Genomic DNA, 25256 nt, shown 5'->3' on the forward strand with positions numbered 1-25256 from the left:
CAAGTGGAAGGAACAACCTACCGATGAGATAGAAAGAAAACAACGAAACATTCGAATATTATACGAAATATTCGAATTCTCAAGTGAAAATAAATAGAAATGGAAAAATAAAATCTGAAGAAAAAAATAATTAAACTCTGAAAAGAAAAAAAAATTAAAATCTGAAAAAAGTGAAAAATTATTATGAACCCAACGAGGAGACATGAACTAACCAACGATGAAATACGATCAACCCAACGATGAGGCATTCGAATATTATACAAAATATTCGAAATGTGAAATAAAAATAAATAGAAATGAATAAATAACATCTGGAAAGAAAGAAATTTATTAAAAGCTGAAAAAAAGAAAAAATAATTTGAAGCTGAAATAAAAAAATAATTAATACCTGAAAACAAAATAAAAATTATTAGTAAAGCATTTAATGGGGTGGGGTGAGGATGGGGTAGCTATCCCCAACTTCACTTCGAATCCCACCCCTCGCGCACAACGAAAATTTAAATGTTACACTTCCGAAGTTGAACCGACAAATGAGTTCTGGATCGTCGCGTCGCTCCTTATATAGCCGTCGATCGGCCGAGCTCCCCGCCCCGACCAAAAATTTCAGAACCTTACCGATTCCATTAATTATTATTTTCCCCCCGTAATAGCCAATAATTTATGAATTTTTTTCACTGTCATTGTAAGTTTACGTCGTGAACTATCTGTTAATAACAATATCAATTTGTTATTAACAGTCATTGCAATAATTTATCAACTTTTTTGTAAATTATAAGTACATTTCTTCACACGCATACTATAAGCACAAGTAATAACCGGTTATTTATTAATTTTTTCAATTTTGTTATAAATATACATTGCAGACAATTTGTTGTTAACAATATTAATTTGTCATGAACAATAAGAGTAATATTCTATAAACTTTTTGGAAATTGTGGATACATTTTAAAATGAGTACGTTATAAATTCAAGTAATTGACAACAATTTATTAATTTTTCCACTTTCCTCGTAAATTTAGGTTACGAACAATTTGTTATTAACAATAAATTTGATACTTTATAAACTTGTTACAAATTATAACTATATTCATTCTTTTCGAATATAAATTTTACGTGAGATGTTCCTTTATATATTCTATTGAGTTGCAAAGTTTATGTTTATAAGACGTATTTTATGGGAAAAACATTTAAAATATAAAATTTCTAGAGTACAAGATGTGCCGGTACATCGAGCGAGCTATAAATCTTAGGAGATATAGGAGCATTAAATTTCGTGAAATTGGATGACCCATAAAATTTAATTTAATATAATAGGTATCTGTTATTCAAAATACTATATATATCCAATTCTAAACAGTTCGATATTACGAACAATTAATTAGTCCATATGGTTCAGAAGCTCAAAAAGTATTACAAGAAGAAAGAACCGAATAATGTTTCTTTTAACAATCCGGTGGAACTTCTATTAAAACGAAAAACGTACGAAACTTCAGAGTAAAATTAATTAAAATTCACAGAATGGTAAATTCCATTTTCCGCTCGCAGCAAACACACGCAAATAAGAACATCGTCCACGTTTAAACAAAAAAGTATTACACAACACATAGCCAGAGTTGGCAGAAAGTAAATTCCACTTCTCAAGAGTACCAAGCACGAACTCACGAAAACAGTGCATTTCGAAATAATGGAATATTGTGTACATAACGTAATTTCTTCAATTTTTCAACATCCAACGAAAGCGTGTCTCGTGGCAAACTTGTGTTACATTTTCCACCCCTGCTCGTATCGGTAAAAGTTTGACCGCTCAAGTGCGAAACACTGTATCGCGACTTTGTGTGTGTTCTACAGTACCGTGAGTTCAGGATAAAATATCACGTATAAAATGGAAAACTCGATCCGTCGGTATCGGAATTTATACGGTCAAGCTGTTATTGTACGGCGGCAGTTCGATCAGTAAGTTGCCCGCTGGCATACAACGCTCCAAATGCCGTTTGGTAGAAACTACCCCGGAAGTTATGGACGACTTTGAAACGTTTTAGCTGATGCTTACGACCAACGTATGCATTTCGCGTGTCAAACTCCTCGAGATACACTTAACGCTAGATCGTATGCCCTCCCGATCACATCTTGCTGCAACTTCAGATGCGTTCATGGAAACTGCCTTGAAACTGTATATCGAGTAACCCATTCTGCTCTACAAATGCTTGTATTTCTCCGATCTTCGCTTTTCCTTCGATTTCCCCTTGGAGACTGCAGAGAAACTCGTTGGGGGATGATAAAATCGGGGAATGTATATCTAGGGAATAGAGGATAGAATTCTCGAATGTGGAGACTGAAAAGTACTACAAAGATAGTTTCGGTAATGCGTTAATTATTAGTTGTTATTTGAATTGGTTACTTTTCTAATAATTAGGCAAAAATGGAATCAATTTGTAGATTAAATACGATTAACTTTTGCATTTAGTTTATTCAAGAGAAAATGATATAAATTAGAAAGTGTTACTTATTGCTAGTATGCAACAGGTTGTTTAGATCGTTTGTGATACATATGGCACTTCGATTCTCAACACAACATAAATACACATGTCAAAATGTCTAAATACTGCACATATATCCGTAAAATCAAAAGATCAATTTTCAAACTTCAATTTAAAAAGAAAAAGAAAAGAAAAGGAAAAAACAATTATTAATATCGAACAAGCCAAAATTTCAGACTTTCTGTTTCGGCAATTATGGAAATACGCAGTTACTCCTGGCAAATATGTTATAAGGCCCCAGTGGTACAGTCCAGTATCTGCATAAAGCTCATAGACATATCTTAACCCCATACTACAAACTTCCAGTATTACAAAAGCTCTGTGACAAAACCAAAGAATAGTACAAAAATTAGTTAAGTCTCCACACGCCACTCTTAGTCACAAAGGAGGTCTAGGTAGCTCCTCAACGACTCAGGGATTTGAAGTTGTTGTATCCCATGTGGCAACGCCCAGTTCTCGAACAATGTCTCTCTGATGCGACAACGACAGAGATGTCTCAATTCGGGTGGGCTCATGCCACTCCTTTCTGGGGGTACCAGCTTCTGTCCTACCAAAACAGGGTACTGCTCATAGACAGAGACGCTGAAGACCCCGCTCTGGTCAGCTATGTGATCCGGTGTCTTCACGAAAGCCGTGGTCACGGTTCTCAATACCAGTTTCAGACAGAGTAGCAAATGCTCCGGGTAGACTATGTGGTCCTGACCAGGTTGAGCGTCGTACTCACTAAGCTTGTTCAGGAGCATCTCAAGCGGAGAGGGAGCCAGCTTGTCAGACTCGACCGAGGCTCCGTAACGGAGCATGATCAAGAGAATATCCGGGGAGCCATGTTGAATGGCTACTCTCAAGGGTAAAGCCTGGCCATAGGACTCCATGGGGACATCGATGAATCGTCTCTTGTCTGGCAAGGACGCGCACCGATACTCGAGTTTTCCCAGCGTGGCGTGGTGCAGGAAGTATACCAGAGCTTTGAGGTTCTCCTCGCGATCCTCGAAGTCACTCTTCCAGCCGGACAAGAAGTGAGTCACCCTGGTGCCGAATATGGCGCCCACCAAGATTCGCTCGAACGTCTTTTCGCAGTAAAAGATGTCGTTCAGTAGTCGCGAAACGATCTCGTTGTTATCCAGGTTCCAGTCGAAGCATAGTTTAGCTGCTACGTACAGGACGTTGTGGAACTTGCCAAGTAGACACACGTATCCGTTCTCCATCATGGCGATGTTGTGATAGCGCAGGGCTGACATCACTATCCTCTCGCAGACGTCTTGCTTGTCTAGGTTCTCCGCTGGAAATTCGGGCAATATTAGATACAGTACGTGAAGAGAGTTCTGTGAGATGTTGGAAATTTGGTTAACTGGTATGTCAGTTAGTTGCTATTAGGTAGGAATAGACAAGTGGTTCCTTGAAAATTGCTTGATTGATGCTTCAGATTGGTAGTTGAGAATGAGTAAGTGAATTCGTGATGAAGACTTTGTAATATTTACAGATTGGATGACTGGATTCTTGTTTAGTGAATGAAATGGTCCATAGAACGGGAAGTTCTAGACTAGGTTTATTAATCCAAATCAGGCTAACATCACTATCCTTCCGCAGATACCTCGCTTGTCTAGATTTCCCTCTGGACGTTGGGTATAATATAAGCAATTCTCGCTGAAGGCAGTTTGAGTATTGAAAGTTTGGTTAAATGATGTAGCATGTTGTTGTTACTGGTCAACGATGGGAGAATGGATTCTTAATGGCTCAATAGAATTATCCAGTGGACAGGTTGTAGTTACTTGGATGTAGGTTAGATTCATTATGGTAAGTCCGGTTAGGACAGCATGTAAGACACGATAGGGATCTAACGGTAACCACCGAGCTTAAAAGATATTTATGTCCATTGTTTCTATTAATTGAGAACCACTGTAAAGATAGCTAGCTTGACGTTTATCGCGAAAGCAACAAATTTAATGACGACGTTTAACTTTCTCAGATAATACTTCACAGAGCCCCGACTGATATTTAAAGAAAAAGTCTCTTCTACTACACGTATTATATACCTGTAACTATATTTATCATAAGATTATACGAACAATTATTTAAAAGATATCCAATAATTGCATTTATCAACAACATAATTACATTCGATATTTTATTCCTATATTAAAATTACAGTAAACCCTATAAAAATTTCAGAAGCAGGTCGATTAAGAATTTGATTATCTCAAGAATTCCTTTAATCATGATTCTGGAAAAATAAAATTTAACAAATTTTAAATTAAACCTAGGAGCAGCAGAAAATTGTGGGAACAATTTAGAAAGTGATTCTAAACTCTTGGCCAATAGCTCAGACACGAATCGAATTTGATCTTCCACTTCCACTACATTTACCCAACAATTGACCAAGCGAATAATCGAACGACACAATTTGCAAAACTCTCTTTTCACGGATAAGTAATTCCATTTGCGTCTCGCTTCGGGTGGTCGGTTTGCATAATTTTTCGTGGAAAGTAAAATCATATGGACACGAACGATGCGCGGGTTTCTCCCGCATATCACATTACACGGGATCACTTTCTTTCCGGCATTCTCGAACGAATCACTTTCATGGTCACACGAAGTAGCTCCTAGCCGGGCGAACCTGGCGACCATTGAATCGGAAACGCCCATCCAAGTGCGTTGACACGCAGCGATACCGATTCGAATCGATTCTCCTCGAATCCCCGTTAGGTGTACGGTAAATCGTCAGTCAAAATTGCTGTGTTAAAACGGCCGATAATTTTCCATCTCGTTCCGATCGGTCGAAGAACGCCTAGACGCGATCAGCAGGGGCTAACTTGCTATATGGGACCAATTACCTTCAGAGCAGCTATTTATCACATCTGAAAAGTAACCGACCATCTCGCGACGTTTGTATCTAGAGGCCAGACAGCTACGTTCCATCTCAGCGAACAGTTTGTCGAAATAACAGTCGATCAGCACCTCCATGGTGTCCCCTTGCTCCACAAGTGATATGCACCGATCCCACGTCAACGATGATGCTGTGAGACGTGCTAACGAACTATCACGACCATTGTTCACCTCCGAATGACGGCTGACACGAGACACAAGCGTGGATACGGGAGAGGGCTAATTCGATTAGACGTTAAATAAGTATATTCCAATGGCTTCCTCTGTTAGACTACGAGGGGACATCGAGTAGAACCGTGGTAAGAGCTTCGACTACGTCTAGGGTATGAGAGCATGTGTGGATGCACGTGAATGTTGGGTTCTGGTAATTAACGATTTTTAAGCTCAGATGAGTTCGTAACGTGATTATGAATGGAGATAGGGAACCTAGGTCGGATATATGCTCATACATATTCCTTGCGCAGGAAACTTGTTTCCATATCAGTCTCAGAAGCCATCCAGGATGCCACAGAATTTTTCTGCAATTTTTCAATATACCAACATCATATTCCTATTACAGCTACATTTCATGTTCAATTCCTTGGTATTTGATTAATCAAATTGATAAAATGTTAATTACTAATATTAATTTAATTTTATTAATCAAATGACAATATTTACCTTCGAACTAACGTAACATTCGATTATGTTTATATTGCAACAATAATTAACAAACTTACGAATGAAGCAATTTACATATCGGAAATCTCCATACTTCTAGACAACAAAATGGCTCGTAGTGATAATAATACTATAGTAAAAATATATTCATGGCAGTAATATTGAATTACATTTCCTGTTCAGTTATTAAGGTACTACTATTGACCTCTATCGTTGCAGATACCTGTGCATGCCCGAGAATCAAGATTCTCAATTTCTGCTGGAGTACAGGGGACCAGTAACAATGAAGGGCAAGTCGGAACCTATGAACGTTTGGTTCCTGTCCAGAGAGAGGGAGCTATCGGCGTAGATCCGCGACTTCTACGTCGTCCGCCATCTTAGCAATATTTTTGCGCCTCAGCTCGAACTCTTTATTCACTTAGCGCACTACACAGAAGAAAAAGGGAATACAATTTTTACGGTTCTAATATTCTATAAACGAGCGCTGTTCGAAAGTCATACAAAACACAAGCTGTAAGAAGTACCTTTGTATCGTGCGACGGTTAACCCTCGGGTAACTTCTTGTGAACTCCGAGCTTCAAAAAATTCCCCAGATACTCGATTTTCACTAGATCCAAATCAAATTGACGATTAGCAATCGTGCAGGAGAAAATCTTTCATAACGCGTTTGCCAATCGCAGGTTACACGCGATGAATTACGGTAACCACCTGGAATAACCCCATACTTTAACGAGTATTGCGAAACAGAGATGGAAATTTCCACCACACATGCTTCCTGAAGCAATAAAATCAAACGTAAGAACGTTTCACCGACATTGCGACACTTATTCGCGTTTCTCTTCGTTACCACCATAAGAATTCTCTTGCTACATTACCCAGAAGTCACCCAAGGTTTAAGTCGTGCCAGAATAAAAGCGGTTCTTCGTTAATGTATCTTGACGTCCACAATGGCAATCTCGAATCTCCACGTCCAGTTTCCAATCTAACGACCAGTGTTTACTAGCTGTAAATGTAAGAAGCAATCAAATATATATGTCAACGACACTTGACAGCCTGTCCATTGGCGTTACGCGAGACTCCTATTCTGCGTTCCCTCTCCCGCAGTTCAGGTTAGTCCGCTTGCTTCGCGTCAGAGGTCGCCATCGCGGAGCGACCTCACCCTTAAGCGGGAAAAAAAGAAAACGGGTAGTCGCGGCCTCTGGGCTGGAATGTCTCGAAGCTGGAAGGTGTAACGGAACCTGTTCTACTCCCCGGCACGTCCCACGCACTTCGCAAGGTCAATACATCGAAGCCATCGTGCGCAACACCCGATCCGCGGCACAGATTCCAGCGATCATTTTTCCTCTTTTCTACGTGGAATATCTCAATGCAACGCTTCGTCTTGCGAAAGTAATATATCACGCTTGTTAGGAACCGGCCGACTGTCCTGGTTCTTTCACACGATCTTGCATCCTGCGCACGCGTACAGCACGTACACTACTAGCCAAAAGTTCGCAATCCCTGCGTAATCCTCCAAACCCAAATTGTAAAAAGAATTTTTTAATATCTGACAACGTTGTCGTCTCGATTGTTTAAGCGAACAACCGGGATGGTTATTACGACTGATACTTGTGTTTCAAATTAACGTCAGAATTGGCGGGAGATTCGATATATGTACAAGCGCGAAAGTGAATTTAAATTTTTGGACCACGGTGTATGTGCTTTATTATGACTCGTTCCTCTCGCTGGTGTTTCGTCCCGTAGGCGCTATTCGTTTGGAACGTGACTTTCCAAAAGTTTCGAATAAATCAAATCTCCGAGAGGAGATTAGTTTCAACTGATTTTATGGCTATCTTGTCGTCTGTCCGGAGCGCTTGATCCTTGTGTTTTGACACGTGGTGTGTGAATTACATCCTCGATTATCTACGTAATAGCAATGATAATAACCGTGCAACTCTGATCAGTCGACGGTACTTGTCATTAACGAGGAGATATCTCTGTGAATTAGCTGTCCACGTGGAAATAATAATTCTTGGTATATAGGAACGACTAAACTCGATATCTGTCGAGTTAATACGTTTTATCCAACTTGAGTCATCCATCTTGTCACGGATAGTCCGGTAAGTACGATAAATAAATAGTCAAAGGTAGAATTATTTCTCTGACCAGTCAGTGGCTCGTGTACTACGTTTGATAACTCGAGAAATATTTCTATTAAGCTGCACACACGACTGCCTATGCAGAATTCGTTCGTCATTTCTGAAGACTTTTAGTGAACGAACCAATCCTGGGTTGAAAATTCGCTTTAACATTCACACGTTTACACCTGCTTCGTATCGCGTCATGTTACTATAGCATCACGCGCCGAGAACCTTCCTGCAAACGCAGTCAACGGAGTGAGAGGATACAAGAAAGGGGTCCAGAATTCCTCGGCGTATCATGATTTCCTATACACACCGGTTGCATGTTGCTTTAACTGTTTATAAAGTTGCTTATTCAATCGCATGCCGCTGTAAGTGGTATGCAGAATACAGGTTACACGGCTCGGAAAGAAAGGCGAACACCACCCAACTGGTTTACCGGGTGAGGTATGTGGAAAATAAGGCCGAATAATAAACGGATAAAAGAAACAACGACGCTATGGGATCGAGTGAAGCGGTGGCATAATATCGTGGTCGAAGGTGGCCAAAAAATGGTCGAGATTTAGTGTATTTCCGAATTTTTTCCATCGCAATGCAGGAGTTCACTTTGTCTGCCATGATACCTTTCGCAAGAAGGTACCATTCGCTGAATTTATTCGCAGAATTTTCAAGTCGTTACCACGTACCATACGTGGTAAAGAGGTTAGGGTTGCGTGAGGTTTGGTGTAACAGGAGTCGAGTATCGACAGTCGATACGTGGTGGGGGTTGGGAAGTTTCGGGTACCGTTAGAGATCTTCGTTGGTATTCGAAAATATTCGTGGATACTCGTGGACGTCCGTGGGTTATCGCGAATACCAGTGGAGGATACTCTTGCTTCGACGAAAAGCGACAGTTCCGCGATCGATTTCTACTTATTTGAATAAACATGCACGCGTTCGTTTATGGCCACACGAAGTGAATTAGCGTGACATTCTTTCGCTCTCTAACTGTTACTTATCGAGTGAAACAGGCGGGTAGGTAGATAAGTGGCAGAGTAATATTGTCTAAGGATAGGAGGGAACATGTTCGTGAAATGAGCGAAAGATCGGGGATATAATAATATATGAAATTAACCTGGAAAGTAATAACAGTATCAGGGTAAGTGTAGGTCAGGATGTTAGATTTGTTATCAGCTTGGATTATAATGGTAATGTTTCTTGCCTATGGTAATCGTTATTTTAATAGGGGGCTCTCGATTGATTTTTCTACGGAAAAATTACTATACTTTAATCGTTCATCGTTTGAATACCTATCGATTACTTTGATCATTCTAAATATGGGAATTTTAATTCCTTAATCGGTCGATTTAATTTTAAATTTAATTTTTAAATAAAGTATATAATAGTTATTATTATTGAAATATTATTAATTCAACTTACGATATTAATCAACCTATAACAATGAAATTCGTCTCATGAGAAACTCGCGGAAAGGTCTTAACAGAACTCGAAGTTTGTTTATATTTCTCTCGATCACAATGAAAAATTTTGTTACGTAAATCGTAGATTACAGAACGTTACCATAGCTGGTACGTGTCTACGATATTTCATAATTTTACAACAGATTGATTGTATCGTTAATAATCCTGATGGACCAGACCAAGATTCAAATTTCGCGACGAATGGGATAAATAAACCATGTCTATCACGTATCAACATACAACCATGATTGAAAAATTCGTTCTGCTATTGGAAAATATTTCGGTCGATTCTCCTGGGGTAATTGAACTCTGGTGGAAACGGGCTAGTACTTTGGGCCGACAAAGTCCGTAATAAACAAGATTATAAATTGATAACCAAGATCCTTACTCATTATGTCACGCAGGTCTCTGTAAATGAGATTAAATGTGTTGAGCCCATAACAGTCTTTCCACAAGGTACTCACCGATGCCTCTGAATGACACTGGCATAAAGTTTAACATGGTAGGTGATCATGTCGCGTGTACCAGAGGCTTAAAAGTTGTAATAAATTAGCTTAAACGTGGGGAAATAATAATTAAAGTGTGACAAACGTCTCGCTGAAGTTTACTTAGCGACACAGGTGCTCTTGCTCGTGATAAACTTCCCAGACAAATTAACGACGAAGAAAAAATTACTAAATTGTTATTTTATGCTGATATAAAATTTCTTTAAATAATTTCATTCGATCCTTAATACATTAACGTGGATTTTGTTGCTTTATTTAACCTCGTGTGGACAAAAGTGTAAATACCACGGGAATTCAATCATAAAGATTACCAAGAGACACATAATATAAAAATTCCATGATTTATGTACTTTTCAATGTGTATAAATTAAACAACGAAGCGAGGAGACATCACTACCTCTAGTGACAAAATATAAGTATAGAAAGGGAACAAAAAGAACACCAATGAACTTACTGACTATAATAAATTGTAATATATTATTTCGTATATCTTCTTCTTTCATAAACATAAATAAGAAAATATTAAGTATAATGTTCTTTTTAATATACCTTGCAGCACGAATCTATAATTCTTCCAACCATAGACTTGTTTTTGATGACTGCACGATGCAACTGCCCGATCCTGCACTCTAGTAGGGAATGCCGGAAACAGAATATCAAACAAATGCATCGTCTCATTTCGTTGACGCGCATGCGCGGTAGCCCGGCGTCCAGATAACACTAGAAGCGAGTCTAACCGTCTAAAACGCTGGTGTATTTCCCAAACGAGTTTGAAGATTTAAAAAAATCCGAAGCACTGGAAATCTAGCACGATATCGCATGTAAAGATGCTTAATAAAACTGGTATGAAAAAGAGCAACCTAGAACGCGTTAATACGTAATGCTTATTTAAAAAAGCAAATAAGATTGGTCTCGGTCTCGTTAAATGGCATCTTCTCGCTATGCGTTAATTACGTTCGCAGACACGTGCGCCACTCTTCTTATTTACAACTTTTTCTTACTTTTATTCGTACTTTGGATCGATCCCCTTTGCTCTACGGGCAGGTCGTGTTGTCGCGACGGGCTGAACTCGACCTGCTCCTTTTTCATCCCGCTTCGAGATCAACGTCGCCGGGGTTGCCAACGGAACAGCTCTCGAGCAGCCACCTGTTCAAGTGCTAAAGGCTACAAAGTAAAGGTAAAGCCCTGGTCGAGGAAAATTCATCCTGTGCTTTTAGTTTGTTTTCGCGATTTCTTTAATGCAAGACGCGTTTATCTGCGGTATTATTTTTATCTGGTAAAATTCGACGTGTCATCTAATAATTCTTTTCATTCACAAGTTAAATTGACTTCGTAAGAAAAGAAATATACATTTGTAATAACGTAAAGTGAAGTAAAGAGAATTAAGGAAGCGTGCTTTTGTGAGATTTTGAAGTATTCAGGAGGTATATATATATATTATAAGATATTTTTTTATAGAAAATGTAATTCCTAATTTGCAATGTAAATGATGTTACTGACTAACTGTAGAACAAGTTGATTTATCATTTACATATGTAAAAATATTGTTCCAAATTATTCCAGTGGGATAACAACAAAATTTAAAGAATTTTTTACTTCTGTTACAATTTTGAACTGCATATTAATTCAGCACCTTTGAATCGTATTAACGAAAAGTAATCTCGTGCTTTTAAACCCCTACCTATCAGTACCTTGGATATTATATTATTATTTCTGGGACATAAACAAAACATTATTTTGACTGAAGAATCCTAATAACATTTAAAGAATTCAAATGATCTCCGAATATCGCGTCACATTAAAATGCCATAAATCGTTTGAAACGTAAATCTGGATTCGTGTCAGAGTCATGACTCACGTCGCAAAGTAACGACTCAACATCGATAATCGATGCAATCATCTTTATTAATGCTGTAACGTAATGGTAGCTACGCAAGCAAATGTGCCAGGTAGAAATGAAGATCAATCTCAAGTTGCCGTGTAGCCGAAAAAGAATCGTTCGTCTCCACGCAGTTTGGCCATCGATAAAACACGTTCGCCTTCCATTGGGACAGATCCATTCATTGCTGTCGACATAACGCGAGTTACCAAAGAATTACAGTCGTTCTGCTTCTTTGCGAAAGTAATTACACGGTCGCTTGGGTCGCTTACGGCTGATACATTCAAACGGGAGCAAAACAAAGAAAACAATCATTGCGTAACTCGCCTGATAAACATCCCTTCGTTGTCATTCATCCACTCCAGTACAAGAGAAGATTCACTGGTTTCCACCCTCGTCGTCGTATTGCTTCCCATTCAGGGTCCAAATCGCGTACTAGCGCATAACCTCCGCAAGATAACGATCAAGAGATACCGAATGATCTCTCAGGTGAGAGAGCAAACTATGGTACCGGTGAAATTTTGGCAGGTGTATCCGTTCGATCAGACACGCACGACTCGCTATCGCTTGTACCCGCGTATGGAGCACACAGAAAAGCGTGTATACATACACGGGAAAGCCGGTGAACGGTAAAGAACAGGTATTTAAATGAGAAACCGGATAGTCGATTCTACCTGGCTCGGTAGAGGACGCCACGTCCTCCTCGAGCAAGTGCTTACGTGCCAGACGACTTCCAAGACCCGTTCTCGTCCTTCCCTCCCCTCCATTCCCTTCCACTCTCGCGCCTCTTTCTCGCTTATTCATCGATACACACGCTCGCGAACTCGTCCTTTCACTCGCTCGATCGGCCGCAAAGGCGTTCGCTTGTTCACTCGCACGTTCCACCTGGCCGCTTATTTACCTACCCACACAGTCCAATATCCGTCTTTCACTCGCTCGCTCATTCACTCGTGTACCCGAGACCCCCTTTGCGTTCATTCTCTCCTTCAGACATTCGCGCCACTCGCTCCTTCAACGTCCTACTCCTTCTCGCCTGAGCCGCTGCTCCGCGTCGCACTGCGCATGTGTGCACGTGCGTGCGCACGCTCACTGTCTGGCCCAGGTGCCCCCCACTCCGCCGCGCAGAGCCAGTCGACGTTCCCACTCCGTGTCCCGCTGTGCCCCGTCGCGAGGCCCGACTCGCTCTCCCACCTAGCCAACGAAACTGCATGAGTAAGTGTCAGAGGCACTCAGTACAGTTACTGACGGCCCGTACCGTGAACGATTGCCGTCGTCGACCGTTGTCACCGTGTCGTCGTGTCGTTGTCGAATAGAGTCAGCTTTACCATGCGCTGCTCCTGATAAACGTATGCGGTTAGTAAGTGGTGGAACGCTCGTTTCTCGCACTCTCTCTTTCTTTTTCTTTGCTCCTCTCCGCTGCTCCTTCCGCGCTTTCGTTCCACGGTCTTTTCTCTCCCTGACTTGGTCGTTCGTTCCATTTCCCCCCAGGGGACAGATTCTCCTCGGCTCATCGTCGCGGATGCTCGCGACCGTTTCGTATTCCACACGAATGAGCCCTCCTTGAGGAGCGTCCCTCGAGTGCCGTCTCCTGCAGCCACCGACGTGATAACGATCCTCGACGAGATGCAGTGTCGTCGATTGTCGCGGCGATCTATTGGCTAACGACAAAGAAACATCGCTCTGTTTGCTCTCTCTCTCCATCCTTGTGCATCGATTCTCAGTAAGGACGTAGTGCTTGGAACTTGACTTGGAAGTGGGACAAGATTCCACCGCTGACTTTTGGATAGGCAAGCCTGACACTTCTCGCCGATCTCGTGCACAGTGCCACCGCAGTCTGCAATATGTCGCGCCATATGTTGCATTTCTCGACGTGAAATTACGTTCAGTGATTCGGAACGTGACTGCTTGTCATTGCTAAAGCTTCTTCGCGGTCACGTAATAAATTCGGCTGCGATATTTATCGATCCCAATTAGCCGTCTGTATAGACGCACCGTTGCGCGACTACAGAGACACCTCGGCTGAATATTCGTCCCGTCACACGATCGTCGATCAACGAGGAGGTCGCGACCTTAACGCCAAGTTTCTATAAACAGAGAAAGGAGGAGGAACGAGTGGACGAAAAGAGGAGAAAGCAGGGGCCGGTTCAGTCGATGACCAGGTGTAGCTCATCGACGAAGTGACAGTGCCCTCGAATGTGTATATGGACGAGATAGTCACGATGACCGTTCCACCGACACTGCCGGCGAAGACTCAGTCCCGGGACGGGAGTCAGGTTGCCCGACAGACTGTGTCAATCCGGACTGTTTCCAGTCCCCCCACAGCTCCTCTGAGCACAGGGGCCGGAGCAACGGTATTTGTCGGACTGGCCGCTCCTGGCGCCGATTCCTCGGCAGCCTGTAGGAGAAGAATCCCGGAAGTGCAAGCCGCGAACGGCTACGGTAAGCAGAGCAGCGTGAAGTCTGGCCAGACCACGCAGAACCAGCACCAACAGCAGTACGTACAACAGCAACATCAGCAGCAGGCGGCTCATGTGGTGAAGATCAAGATCAACCCGGATGGTGACAAGAACGGCAGAGTGATATCGACTGTACGATTGACGCTGGACGAGAACGTTGGCCACGAAGTCGAGAAGGAGAACGGGATCGCGTGCGAACGTTCGAGCAAGCGTGACGGTGGTGTGGTCGTGAGTGCGACGAATCTGGTGAACGAGCAGCGTTGTGGAAGTGCTGGTGCCGGTGACGGCTGTGTGAGGATCAGTGTTGGCTCGAACGCCTTCGAACGCAACAATAATAACAACAATAAGGACAAGCGTAATCGGAACGACGACAGCCCGAAGGAAGACATGGTTCACCGTGAAACGTCAGAGCCTATGAACACATCCTCCTCGAACAACCGTTCGAGTGCCTGCTTCTATTACAACTCATACCCTAACCAGCTGAACGGGATGGTGATATCCAGTGGGCAATGTTCGCCCAGCGACACCCTGGACAGCGGGACCTGCAGCGATCTGGACGGTACACCGCCACCACTTCCTAAAAAGAAGAACGCCAGTACGGTTATCCTGGCTAGCGATCAGCACAACCGTACAGGTAGCTTGACCAGCAGTGGCGCGGAGGTGGACAGCGACGATAATGAGAGCAACATCAGCTGCGACTCTCTGAACGGTGGAGAGCTGAGTGACAGAATAGTGGACGGAGGTATAAATGGGAACGGTGTCGAGGCTGATCGAGCGTCCTTGGAATTTCAAGAACACTCGGAGAGTCATCGACTGAAGAATGGGCTAGATCGTTCAAAGTATCGGGAGGCAAACGATACTATCTTGAACCTAAACCGACTGGACCTGTCTGACGACCACGACGAACGAACGAAGGAGGAATCCACTCAAGTTGTCTCGACTCCGGATGTCGACTCAAATTCTTGTTCGTCCAGGGCCTCTCCTAGCGTCTCTCCCTCGCCGTCCGGGGCATCTTCATTGTCAAAAGCCTCTTCGACCCCGAGAATCAGGAGTCCAGACCCGGTAACCGAGCAGAATATCAGGCTATCCTCCCCGGTAGTGAAGGAATGCACTTACGAGGAGAGGAAACAGGAACAGGAGAGGCTAGAGCAAGAGTCTATTGCCGGTGATATCGATACCAGCGTGAATCCCCTGACGGGAAAGAAGTATGTGTACGAGTATGACAGGTTCTACAAGTTTCACGTGAACGAACTGAAGGGTAACAATAAAGACACTAACAGAGGTGTGGTGTTAGGCGATAAGGACACCGACGAATGTTTCGCCGGTTACAAGATCCTCGAGAAGGAAGCCATACGCAGTGCCAAGGGAACTGTGCGCGGTGTCAAAAACAGGGTTCGAGCTGGGATCGCAACGTTCCTTCAGAAACCCTCTTCTCAGGTTAGTATAGCATGTTCTCTGTTACGCGTTTAACTCGTGCACAGTCTACTGCCCTGTGCTCGATGGAATTTCTGTTGCGTGCCAATTAACGGGCGAACCTGATCAGTTAAATGAATGCTAAATAGATACACAGGGAAGCGAATAAAAACTTTAAATTAGCCGATGTTTATCGACGCCACGCGGCGATGTTTGCGGAACGTTATTCTCGTAGGAAGTGCTAGGCTCGAGGCGAGAAAAAAGAAAACGTTTTTCCACGCTGAACAGATCTAGATGCGTACTGACGAAGTTCAGAAGGCACTAAGGAAGGCTTAGTCGAACTTGGTCGAGAAGGAGCTCGTTAAACTTTGCGATCCTTTCTGCGACAGAGGGTGGTGAAAGGCGTGCTCAAAGGTCAGAAGGACAGGATGTCGAAAAATTCACGAATCGTCGGTCTAGATTTCACCGAATACCGGTAAACACCGTCTCCCACTTTCGCGCATGATTGAATTGCAGTTTCGTGATGTCCTGTCACGAATACGTTCGCGTGCAAAAGTCACGTCAGAGACATCGAATTGAAACGTGGGACATTGTCGTCTCCCCTCGATTCGCTTTAAATATCGGTTCCATGTAGCCTGGCCCGACTGCCTAGGGCAAAGCCTCGTAAACGACGCGTCGATTTGTTATGCAAATCAGTCGCTGACACCACTATCGCCTGACGAGCGTTTCAACACGGTCCAATCGAACGGTATCGAATGGCAAGTTCGAGCCTCTGTCATCCATCTATTCACGCCTTTCGATACACTTGACTCGCGTCGACGACCACCACTGGCCAGAACTTGGCGAGAGAAAAGCGTTAGATTTACAGTTAGATCACCTCTCTCGTTGACCAGTTTCGATCGACCAGTTGACTGGCATCGATCGATGACGTAGACTCGGCGTCCCATGTGGTCCTACTGCAAGGTTTCCGGTGTTGCCATGCGAGAGCGGTGTGCATAGAACGTCTGCGGAGAATCGCACTCCGTCGATGCAGAACGGATCGACATAACGGTAGATCCGATAAAGCGATATTACGGCAACGTGCAGGGTAGCACGCTCGTTGTCCCTAGTCACAAACCGGTCTTCCTCCACCGTTTGCCTCCATCTTTTTCTTCGTCTTCGACAACATCTATTGCCTTCGTGTCCCCCGTTTGTACGGATTCTTTCCAACTCGCGTGCACGTGCCCTGGTGTCCATAGATGTGTGCATGGGTTGCGCGCCCTTTCCTCTGTGTCGCATGATCTATTTCGCGAAATTATGGACCGAGTCAGCGGCTGGGCTGCGCGCGCATCTTCTTGCAACAGGCCGCTGAGCAATCACGAATTCACTTCGACTTGGTCCCGCGGGATTTCGCGTATTGGCTCGATCGAGCAAGGTTAACTCGTTCGTGACCATCCCAGTCGCAGAACAATCTGTTATCGAGGGTTCTTATGCCGGCGGGGTAAAAACCAGCCAGTTCATTGTGGGTTATATATATGGGGATTACCTATTCATGTGACATGGTGTGTTTGAATTGGTCCTTTCTTCGTACTTGAACCCGAAGCATCCGTAAATTGTTATTTGCTATTCTGGTGCATTGATTTCCTCACGCTTGCAACGGCCACCTTTCACACCTTCACCACTAAATGGAATCGATGAGGTTAAAGGTATGTCATAAGGGGCTGCTAGATACCCCTACTGACGAGTCCACTACCAGACCCAGGACAATATGTACCCTTTCTTTCTCTTTAATCCTATCTAGTCACTACCTGATGGAAGAGATGTTATACTAACACCGGGGATATAGCAAGTAGACGTCGAATTTAGGATTTTAACATTATGTTGGTTAGGATTTATCTTTCTTCTCGTTTGTTGTTATGCATGGACCTGTGCTATCCGTATAAATATTACGTGTGAGATATTTTACGGAATCGTTTCGTGATCGTTGGGTATCATCGAGATGCGAACAATCGAACGTAAACTTGGTAGAGAATGTTCGATGCCAGACTCGATGTTCAAGTTTCTGCTACAACAGTCTATTTACAACTACATATACGCTGAGGTAGGACCAAGTTTTAATTCTCTTTGAATACCTTACAATATTCCATAGAAATCAACTAGTCAGAGAAACAATTTGGGATACGATTAATAGCAACGAGCACGTCAATTCTATTGATTGTTCCAATTTATTACAATTTTATACAAGCAATAATTATTAACACTGGGAATTACTCTGTCATGCTACTTTCTCCAGTTAACTCATTGTCCTTTTCCGAGAATCATTAGAAACCGCAAGAGACACGTAACTGCGTATAGTTGCTGCTCTCTTAACAGTCTCAGAACTATGCCACTCGTCTTACGCAATAAGGACTAATAACGATAATGATCCAAGGTTACAGATATGTCAGTAAATAGTAATTCAAAGCAACGCTATTTAGAAACCAGCTAGAAATCCTGAGAAGGCTGTTTTATTTAATCGGATACTGTATGTCTAGTAGTGCTATAGAGTCTGCCTCTAGTGAAAGTAACTTCATGTTGCAGATAGATTAAAACAAAGACTCGAAGCATCATTTAACGTCTTTTATTCATGAGGCGTATTTCGATATGAAAATTCTAAAGATGATACCCACACTTTACACTACATTTATACCTATCACTGCACCCGTAGTTATTGATTACTTCCTCCACTAAATTGGCCCGTAATATGTCGAAATCGCGACGAGACTTCTTTCATGAAATATTCAGCAAGTGACAATTGAGGGATTAAAATCGAGACTTTCCAATAGTCGATCTTTTATAGCGATTGAACATTGACAACGTTGCATATTGCTTTGATTCTGTGAGCACAATCGCGATAAAATATCCAATCCTTCTTAACACGCGAAGCATAATTGAAACAGTTGAAAATCTTTCCCAAAATTGGACTTAGTTATCAATTTTCAAAATTTTTTATAGCATTCCATTCGGGACACAAAAGCAAAAAGTAAAAATATATTTCAAATATAATAGATAGTTCAGTGTCAACCAGATATTCCATCAAAAAATATTCTTAAAAAATTTTGGCGTATGTTCAGTTTACATATAGTTACATCTGATGTGCTCCGTGAGTTATACATGTACAATCGGATTTTGGGTGGATTGACTTAAGATAATATTGTTGGCTTCTTAATAGAATAAAATAAGTTTATAAATAAATGACGGCGTCTGGCTATGAAAGAAGAGAGATTCGCTATGTACACGCTCTTCTGATTCTTCTTAAATTGACTTTCACAAACCGACTTTAGACTTTGACACAATGTCTTTGACTGAAAACTCTTAGACTTTGGACATTCTTCAACTAACCGATGGACTGTCTTAGACTGAACTGTTAGACTGATTTGGACTTCTTACACACTCTGACTCGCCTGTGCCCGTGCACCCTTATTTAAATCATTCATTCTGTCCTTTTCTCACACTCAGGCTTTCCTTCCCAATCACGCGTCTTTCCCCGCAGCCGCGGTCGATTATGTACTTCAAACGCATGCCGCACTCATAAACTAACTTCCTATCGCACTCGGCTCTATCATACACATCCATTCGATCCCCTTACGCGCGGTCACCTTTGTTCTAAGTTCAAACACTTCCGACACTCATCGACTGAAGAATGGGCTAGATCGTTCAAAGTATCGGGAGGCAAACGATACTATCTTGAACCTAAACCGACTGGACCTGTCTGACGACCACGACGAACGAACGAAGGAGGAATCCACTCAAGTTGTCTCGACTCCGGATGTCGACTCAAATTCTTGTTCGTCCAGGGCCTCTCCTAGCGTCTCTCCCTCGCCGTCCGGGGCATCTTCATTGTCAAAAGCCTCTTCGACCCCGAGAATCAGGAGTCCAGACCCGGTAACCGAGCAGAATATCAGGCTATCCTCCCCGGTAGTGAAGGAATGCACTTACGAGGAGAGGAAACAGGAACAGGAGAGGCTAGAGCAAGAGTCTATTGCCGGTGATATCGATACCAGCGTGAATCCCCTGACGGGAAAGAAGTATGTGTACGAGTATGACAGGTTCTACAAGTTTCACGTGAACGAACTGAAGGGTAACAATAAAGACACTAACAGAGGTGTGGTGTTAGGCGATAAGGACACCGACGAATGTTTCGCCGGTTACAAGATCCTCGAGAAGGAAGCCATACGCAGTGCCAAGGGAACTGTGCGCGGTGTCAAAAACAGGGTTCGAGCTGGGATCGCAACGTTCCTTCAGAAACCCTCTTCTCAGGTTAGTATAGCATGTTCTCTGTTACGCGTTTAACTCGTGCACAGTCTACTGCCCTGTGCTCGATGGAATTTCTGTTGCGTGCCAATTAACGGGCGAACCTGATCAGTTAAATGAATGCTAAATAGATACACAGGGAAGCGAATAAAAACTTTAAATTAGCCGATGTTTATCGACGCCACGCGGCGATGTTTGCGGAACGTTATTCTCGTAGGAAGTGCTAGGCTCGAGGCGAGAAAAAAGAAAACGTTTTTCCACGCTGAACAGATCTAGATGCGTACTGACGAAGTTCAGAAGGCACTAAGGAAGGCTTAGTCGAACTTGGTCGAGAAGGAGCTCGTTAAACTTTGCGATCCTTTCTGCGACAGAGGGTGGTGAAAGGCGTGCTCAAAGGTCAGAAGGACAGGATGTCGAAAAATTCACGAATCGTCGGTCTAGATTTCACCGAATACCGGTAAACACCGTCTCCCACTTTCGCGCATGATTGAATTGCAGTTTCGTGATGTCCTGTCACGAATACGTTCGCGTGCAAAAGTCACGTCAGAGACATCGAATTGAAACGTGGGACATTGTCGTCTCCCCTCGATTCGCTTTAAATATCGGTTCCATGTAGCCTGGCCCGACTGCCTAGGGCAAAGCCTCGTAAACGACGCGTCGATTTGTTATGCAAATCAGTCGCTGACACCACTATCGCCTGACGAGCGTTTCAACACGGTCCAATCGAACGGTATCGAATGGCAAGTTCGAGCCTCTGTCATCCATCTATTCACGCCTTTCGATACACTTGACTCGCGTCGACGACCACCACTGGCCAGAACTTGGCGAGAGAAAAGCGTTAGATTTACAGTTAGATCACCTCTCTCGTTGACCAGTTTCGATCGACCAGTTGACTGGCATCGATCGATGACGTAGACTCGGCGTCCCATGTGGTCCTACTGCAAGGTTTCCGGTGTTGCCATGCGAGAGCGGTGTGCATAGAACGTCTGCGGAGAATCGCACTCCGTCGATGCAGAACGGATCGACATAACGGTAGATCCGATAAAGCGATATTACGGCAACGTGCAGGGTAGCACGCTCGTTGTCCCTAGTCACAAACCGGTCTTCCTCCACCGTTTGCCTCCATCTTTTTCTTCGTCTTCGACAACATCTATTGCCTTCGTGTCCCCCGTTTGTACGGATTCTTTCCAACTCGCGTGCACGTGCCCTGGTGTCCATAGATGTGTGCATGGGTTGCGCGCCCTTTCCTCTGTGTCGCATGATCTATTTCGCGAAATTATGGACCGAGTCAGCGGCTGGGCTGCGCGCGCATCTTCTTGCAACAGGCCGCTGAGCAATCACGAATTCACTTCGACTTGGTCCCGCGGGATTTCGCGTATTGGCTCGATCGAGCAAGGTTAACTCGTTCGTGACCATCCCAGTCGCAGAACAATCTGTTATCGAGGGTTCTTATGCCGGCGGGGTAAAAACCAGCCAGTTCATTGTGGGTTATATATATGGGGATTACCTATTCATGTGACATGGTGTGTTTGAATTGGTCCTTTCTTCGTACTTGAACCCGAAGCATCCGTAAATTGTTATTTGCTATTCTGGTGCATTGATTTCCTCACGCTTGCAACGGCCACCTTTCACACCTTCACCACTAAATGGAATCGATGAGGTTAAAGGTATGTCATAAGGGGCTGCTAGATACCCCTACTGACGAGTCCACTACCAGACCCAGGACAATATGTACCCTTTCTTTCTCTTTAATCCTATCTAGTCACTACCTGATGGAAGAGATGTTATACTAACACCGGGGATATAGCAAGTAGACGTCGAATTTAGGATTTTAACATTATGTTGGTTAGGATTTATCTTTCTTCTCGTTTGTTGTTATGCATGGACCTGTGCTATCCGTATAAATATTACGTGTGAGATATTTTACGGAATCGTTTCGTGATCGTTGGGTATCATCGAGATGCGAACAATCGAACGTAAACTTGGTAGAGAATGTTCGATGCCAGACTCGATGTTCAAGTTTCTGCTACAACAGTCTATTTACAACTACATATACGCTGAGGTAGGACCAAGTTTTAATTCTCTTTGAATACCTTACAATATTCCATAGAAATCAACTAGTCAGAGAAACAATTTGGGATACGATTAATAGCAACGAGCACGTCAATTCTATTGATTGTTCCAATTTATTACAATTTTATACAAGCAATAATTATTAACACTGGGAATTACTCTGTCATGCTACTTTCTCCAGTTAACTCATTGTCCTTTTCCGAGAATCATTAGAAACCGCAAGAGACACGTAACTGCGTATAGTTGCTGCTCTCTTAACAGTCTCAGAACTATGCCACTCGTCTTACGCAATAAGGACTAATAACGATAATGATCCAAGGTTACAGATATGTCAGTAAATAGTAATTCAAAGCAACGCTATTTAGAAACCAGCTAGAAATCCTGAGAAGGCTGTTTTATTTAATCGGATACTGTATGTCTAGTAGTGCTATAGAGTCTGCCTCTAGTGAAAGTAACTTCATGTTGCAGATAGATTAAAACAAAGACTCGAAGCATCATTTAACGTCTTTTATTCATGAGGCGTATTTCGATATGAAAATTCTAAAGATGATACCCACACTTTACACTACATTTATACCTATCACTGCACCCGTAGTTATTGATTACTTCCTCCACTAAATTGGCCCGTAATATGTCGAAATCGCGACGAGACTTCTTTCATGAAATATTCAGCAAGTGACAATTGAGGGATTAAAATCGAGACTTTCCAATAGTCGATCTTTTATAGCGATTGAACATTGACAACGTTGCATATTGCTTTGATTCTGTGAGCACAATCGCGATAAAATATCCAATCCTTCTTAACACGCGAAGCATAATTGAAACAGTTGAAAATCTTTCCCAAAATTGGACTTAGTTATCAATTTTCAAAATTTTTTATAGCATTCCATTCGGGACACAAAAGCAAAAAGTAAAAATATATTTCAAATATAATAGATAGTTCAGTGTCAACCAGATATTCCATCAAAAAATATTCTTAAAAAATTTTGGCGTATGTTCAGTTTACATATAGTTACATCTGATGTGCTCCGTGAGTTATACATGTACAATCGGATTTTGGGTGGATTGACTTAAGATAATATTGTTGGCTTCTTAATAGAATAAAATAAGTTTATAAATAAATGACGGCGTCTGGCTATGAAAGAAGAGAGATTCGCTATGTACACGCTCTTCTGATTCTTCTTAAATTGACTTTCACAAACCGACTTTAGACTTTGACACAATGTCTTTGACTGAAAACTCTTAGACTTTGGACATTCTTCAACTAACCGATGGACTGTCTTAGACTGAACTGTTAGACTGATTTGGACTTCTTACACACTCTGACTCGCCTGTGCCCGTGCACCCTTATTTAAATCATTCATTCTGTCCTTTTCTCACACTCAGGCTTTCCTTCCCAATCACGCGTCTTTCCCCGCAGCCGCGGTCGATTATGTACTTCAAACGCATGCCGCACTCATAAACTAACTTCCTATCGCACTCGGCTCTATCATACACATCCATTCGATCCCCTTACGCGCGGTCACCTTTGTTCTAAGTTCAAACACTTCCGACACTCATCCTACATGATTAATACACTAAGCAACGTGTAATAGGATCAACTCCTAGAATCCATCATGAGGATACGACACGAATTTTCTTTGTTGCCACAATGTATGAAACTTACTGTAGATGCTTCTGAGGCTAAGAGAACAGCGGCGACATCAACAGTGTCATTCGATTCCAATTGAATTCATCACTAAATGTAATAATTTCTGACGTTGCTGTACTCGACCCAACTACAGTAGCTTTTAATTTAATGTTCATACTCTGAGTCTGTGTTTTGTCCATATCTGGTCAAATATTTAATAACAACAACAAATTACTATCGACAGCAATTCTTCAACCCAGTCCCAGAAATTATTGGGGATAGCAACAACCGTAATGTCAGCAGAAATCCAGACGCTGATGCAAGCAGTACTGTGTAAACGTTTTGGTTCTCGAAGATTATGCTGACATGATAAAATAAGTTATATTTCCAGTCTTTTTGTTTCACGCCAGATAGTTAACGCTATGATATTCAATAGTTGACACTGATAAGGAATTATTAAAAAGAAAATTGAAATAGAATTTGAAATGTATGGGATCAAGGTATCCCACTGATCTCCTATGTTATTTGATCTTATATAGTTCAATTTGCAAATATGACAGTAACAATGAAAATTTGTATATTCTATGCCTACAACGAAGGCCTTGATGTACCATGACCAATCATATCTGCTATATCTACTATACGAAAAACATAACACAGTACTAGAAGAAATATATTATTACTATAAAATATGGCATAGTATTTTTGACACGAAAAATACCAACGTGCAACATATCATTATAGAATGTTCCACCGCTGCAACTGTGTTTACTGAATTTAATTATCCGTCAAAGTTGAAGTATTCCCGGGTATCATGGAAGCGGCTAAACCTTTGATGCAAGAGAGAAGGCTCCGCACAATATTCGCCAGTAAAACAGCGTAATGGCCGCGTTTCGCAACGCCGTTTCTTGGGGCCACCTCGCAACATGTACATTTACGGGTGTCATTTACTTAGCGACAATTTCCCTTGGTTTCTTAACGCATTTCGTTAGACTGGGAAAAAAAGGAAGGGAACGCCGAGTTACGGTCAATGTTCTGACACAACGACCGTCAGGAGACGGGAGCCCTGAGCTACACTGAGATTAGAGGGAGCATTTGTTGGGAGGCAATCTGCGACCGCTCTGTCGTAACTGTACTGTTTTTCTTGCTATAGAAAAATGAGATCGTGGAATATGCAATTCGTTTCATCAGCTGGCATAGCTGGAAAGGTGTCACAGTTAACATTGGAAACGAGCCATTCTTTTCATTCGCTCCAAATGGATGATACGTGGACTGTGCATTAATTACGCAGATGATCGCTGATTGCCTCTAACGGTGCTAGGAATATAGGCATTGAATGCCTGCATTATCAATCGTTCCACTTTGAT

General features: G+C 42.5%; 3 protein-coding genes across 4 annotated transcripts in view; 2 read left to right on the forward strand and 1 right to left on the reverse strand.

Annotated features, from left to right (window-relative positions):
- Gycbeta100B (guanylate cyclase soluble subunit beta-1-like) overlaps positions 1-7821 on the forward strand; it is a 44931-nt gene extending 37110 nt beyond the window's left edge. For both annotated transcript variants that reach the window (XM_017910669.1, XM_017910670.1), the window contains one exon: positions 6300-7821. In XM_017910669.1, coding sequence (XP_017766158.1) covers positions 6300-6429 — 130 coding nt within the window. In that variant the 3' untranslated portion in view covers positions 6430-7821. The remainder of the gene's footprint in view (positions 1-6299) is intronic.
- Positions 2761-5580, reverse strand: stops (SOCS domain-containing protein stops). The gene is made up of 2 exons (XM_017910671.1): positions 5369-5580; positions 2761-3816 (listed from the first exon to the last, which is right to left on the reverse strand). Exons 1-2 carry the CDS (start codon positions 5496-5498, stop codon positions 2912-2914), a joined length of 1035 nt encoding a protein of 344 aa, XP_017766160.1. The 5' UTR covers positions 5499-5580; the 3' UTR covers positions 2761-2911.
- A 5462-nt stretch (positions 7822-13283) lies between the features above and the next one.
- LOC108555077 (uncharacterized) overlaps positions 13284-25256 on the forward strand; it is a 55583-nt gene continuing 43610 nt past the window's right edge. The window contains exons 1-3 of the mRNA XM_017910589.1: positions 13284-15938; positions 16304-16389; positions 19544-20192. Of these exons, the coding sequence (XP_017766078.1) occupies positions 14247-15938; positions 16304-16389; positions 19544-20192 (2427 nt within the window). The 5' untranslated portion in view covers positions 13284-14246. The remainder of the gene's footprint in view (positions 15939-16303; positions 16390-19543; positions 20193-25256) is intronic.

Source organism: Eufriesea mexicana, unplaced genomic scaffold (genome assembly GCF_001483705.2).
Source record: "Eufriesea mexicana isolate 0111107269 unplaced genomic scaffold, ASM148370v2 scaffold76, whole genome shotgun sequence".
Lineage (NCBI taxonomy): Eukaryota > Metazoa > Arthropoda > Insecta > Hymenoptera > Apidae > Eufriesea > Eufriesea mexicana.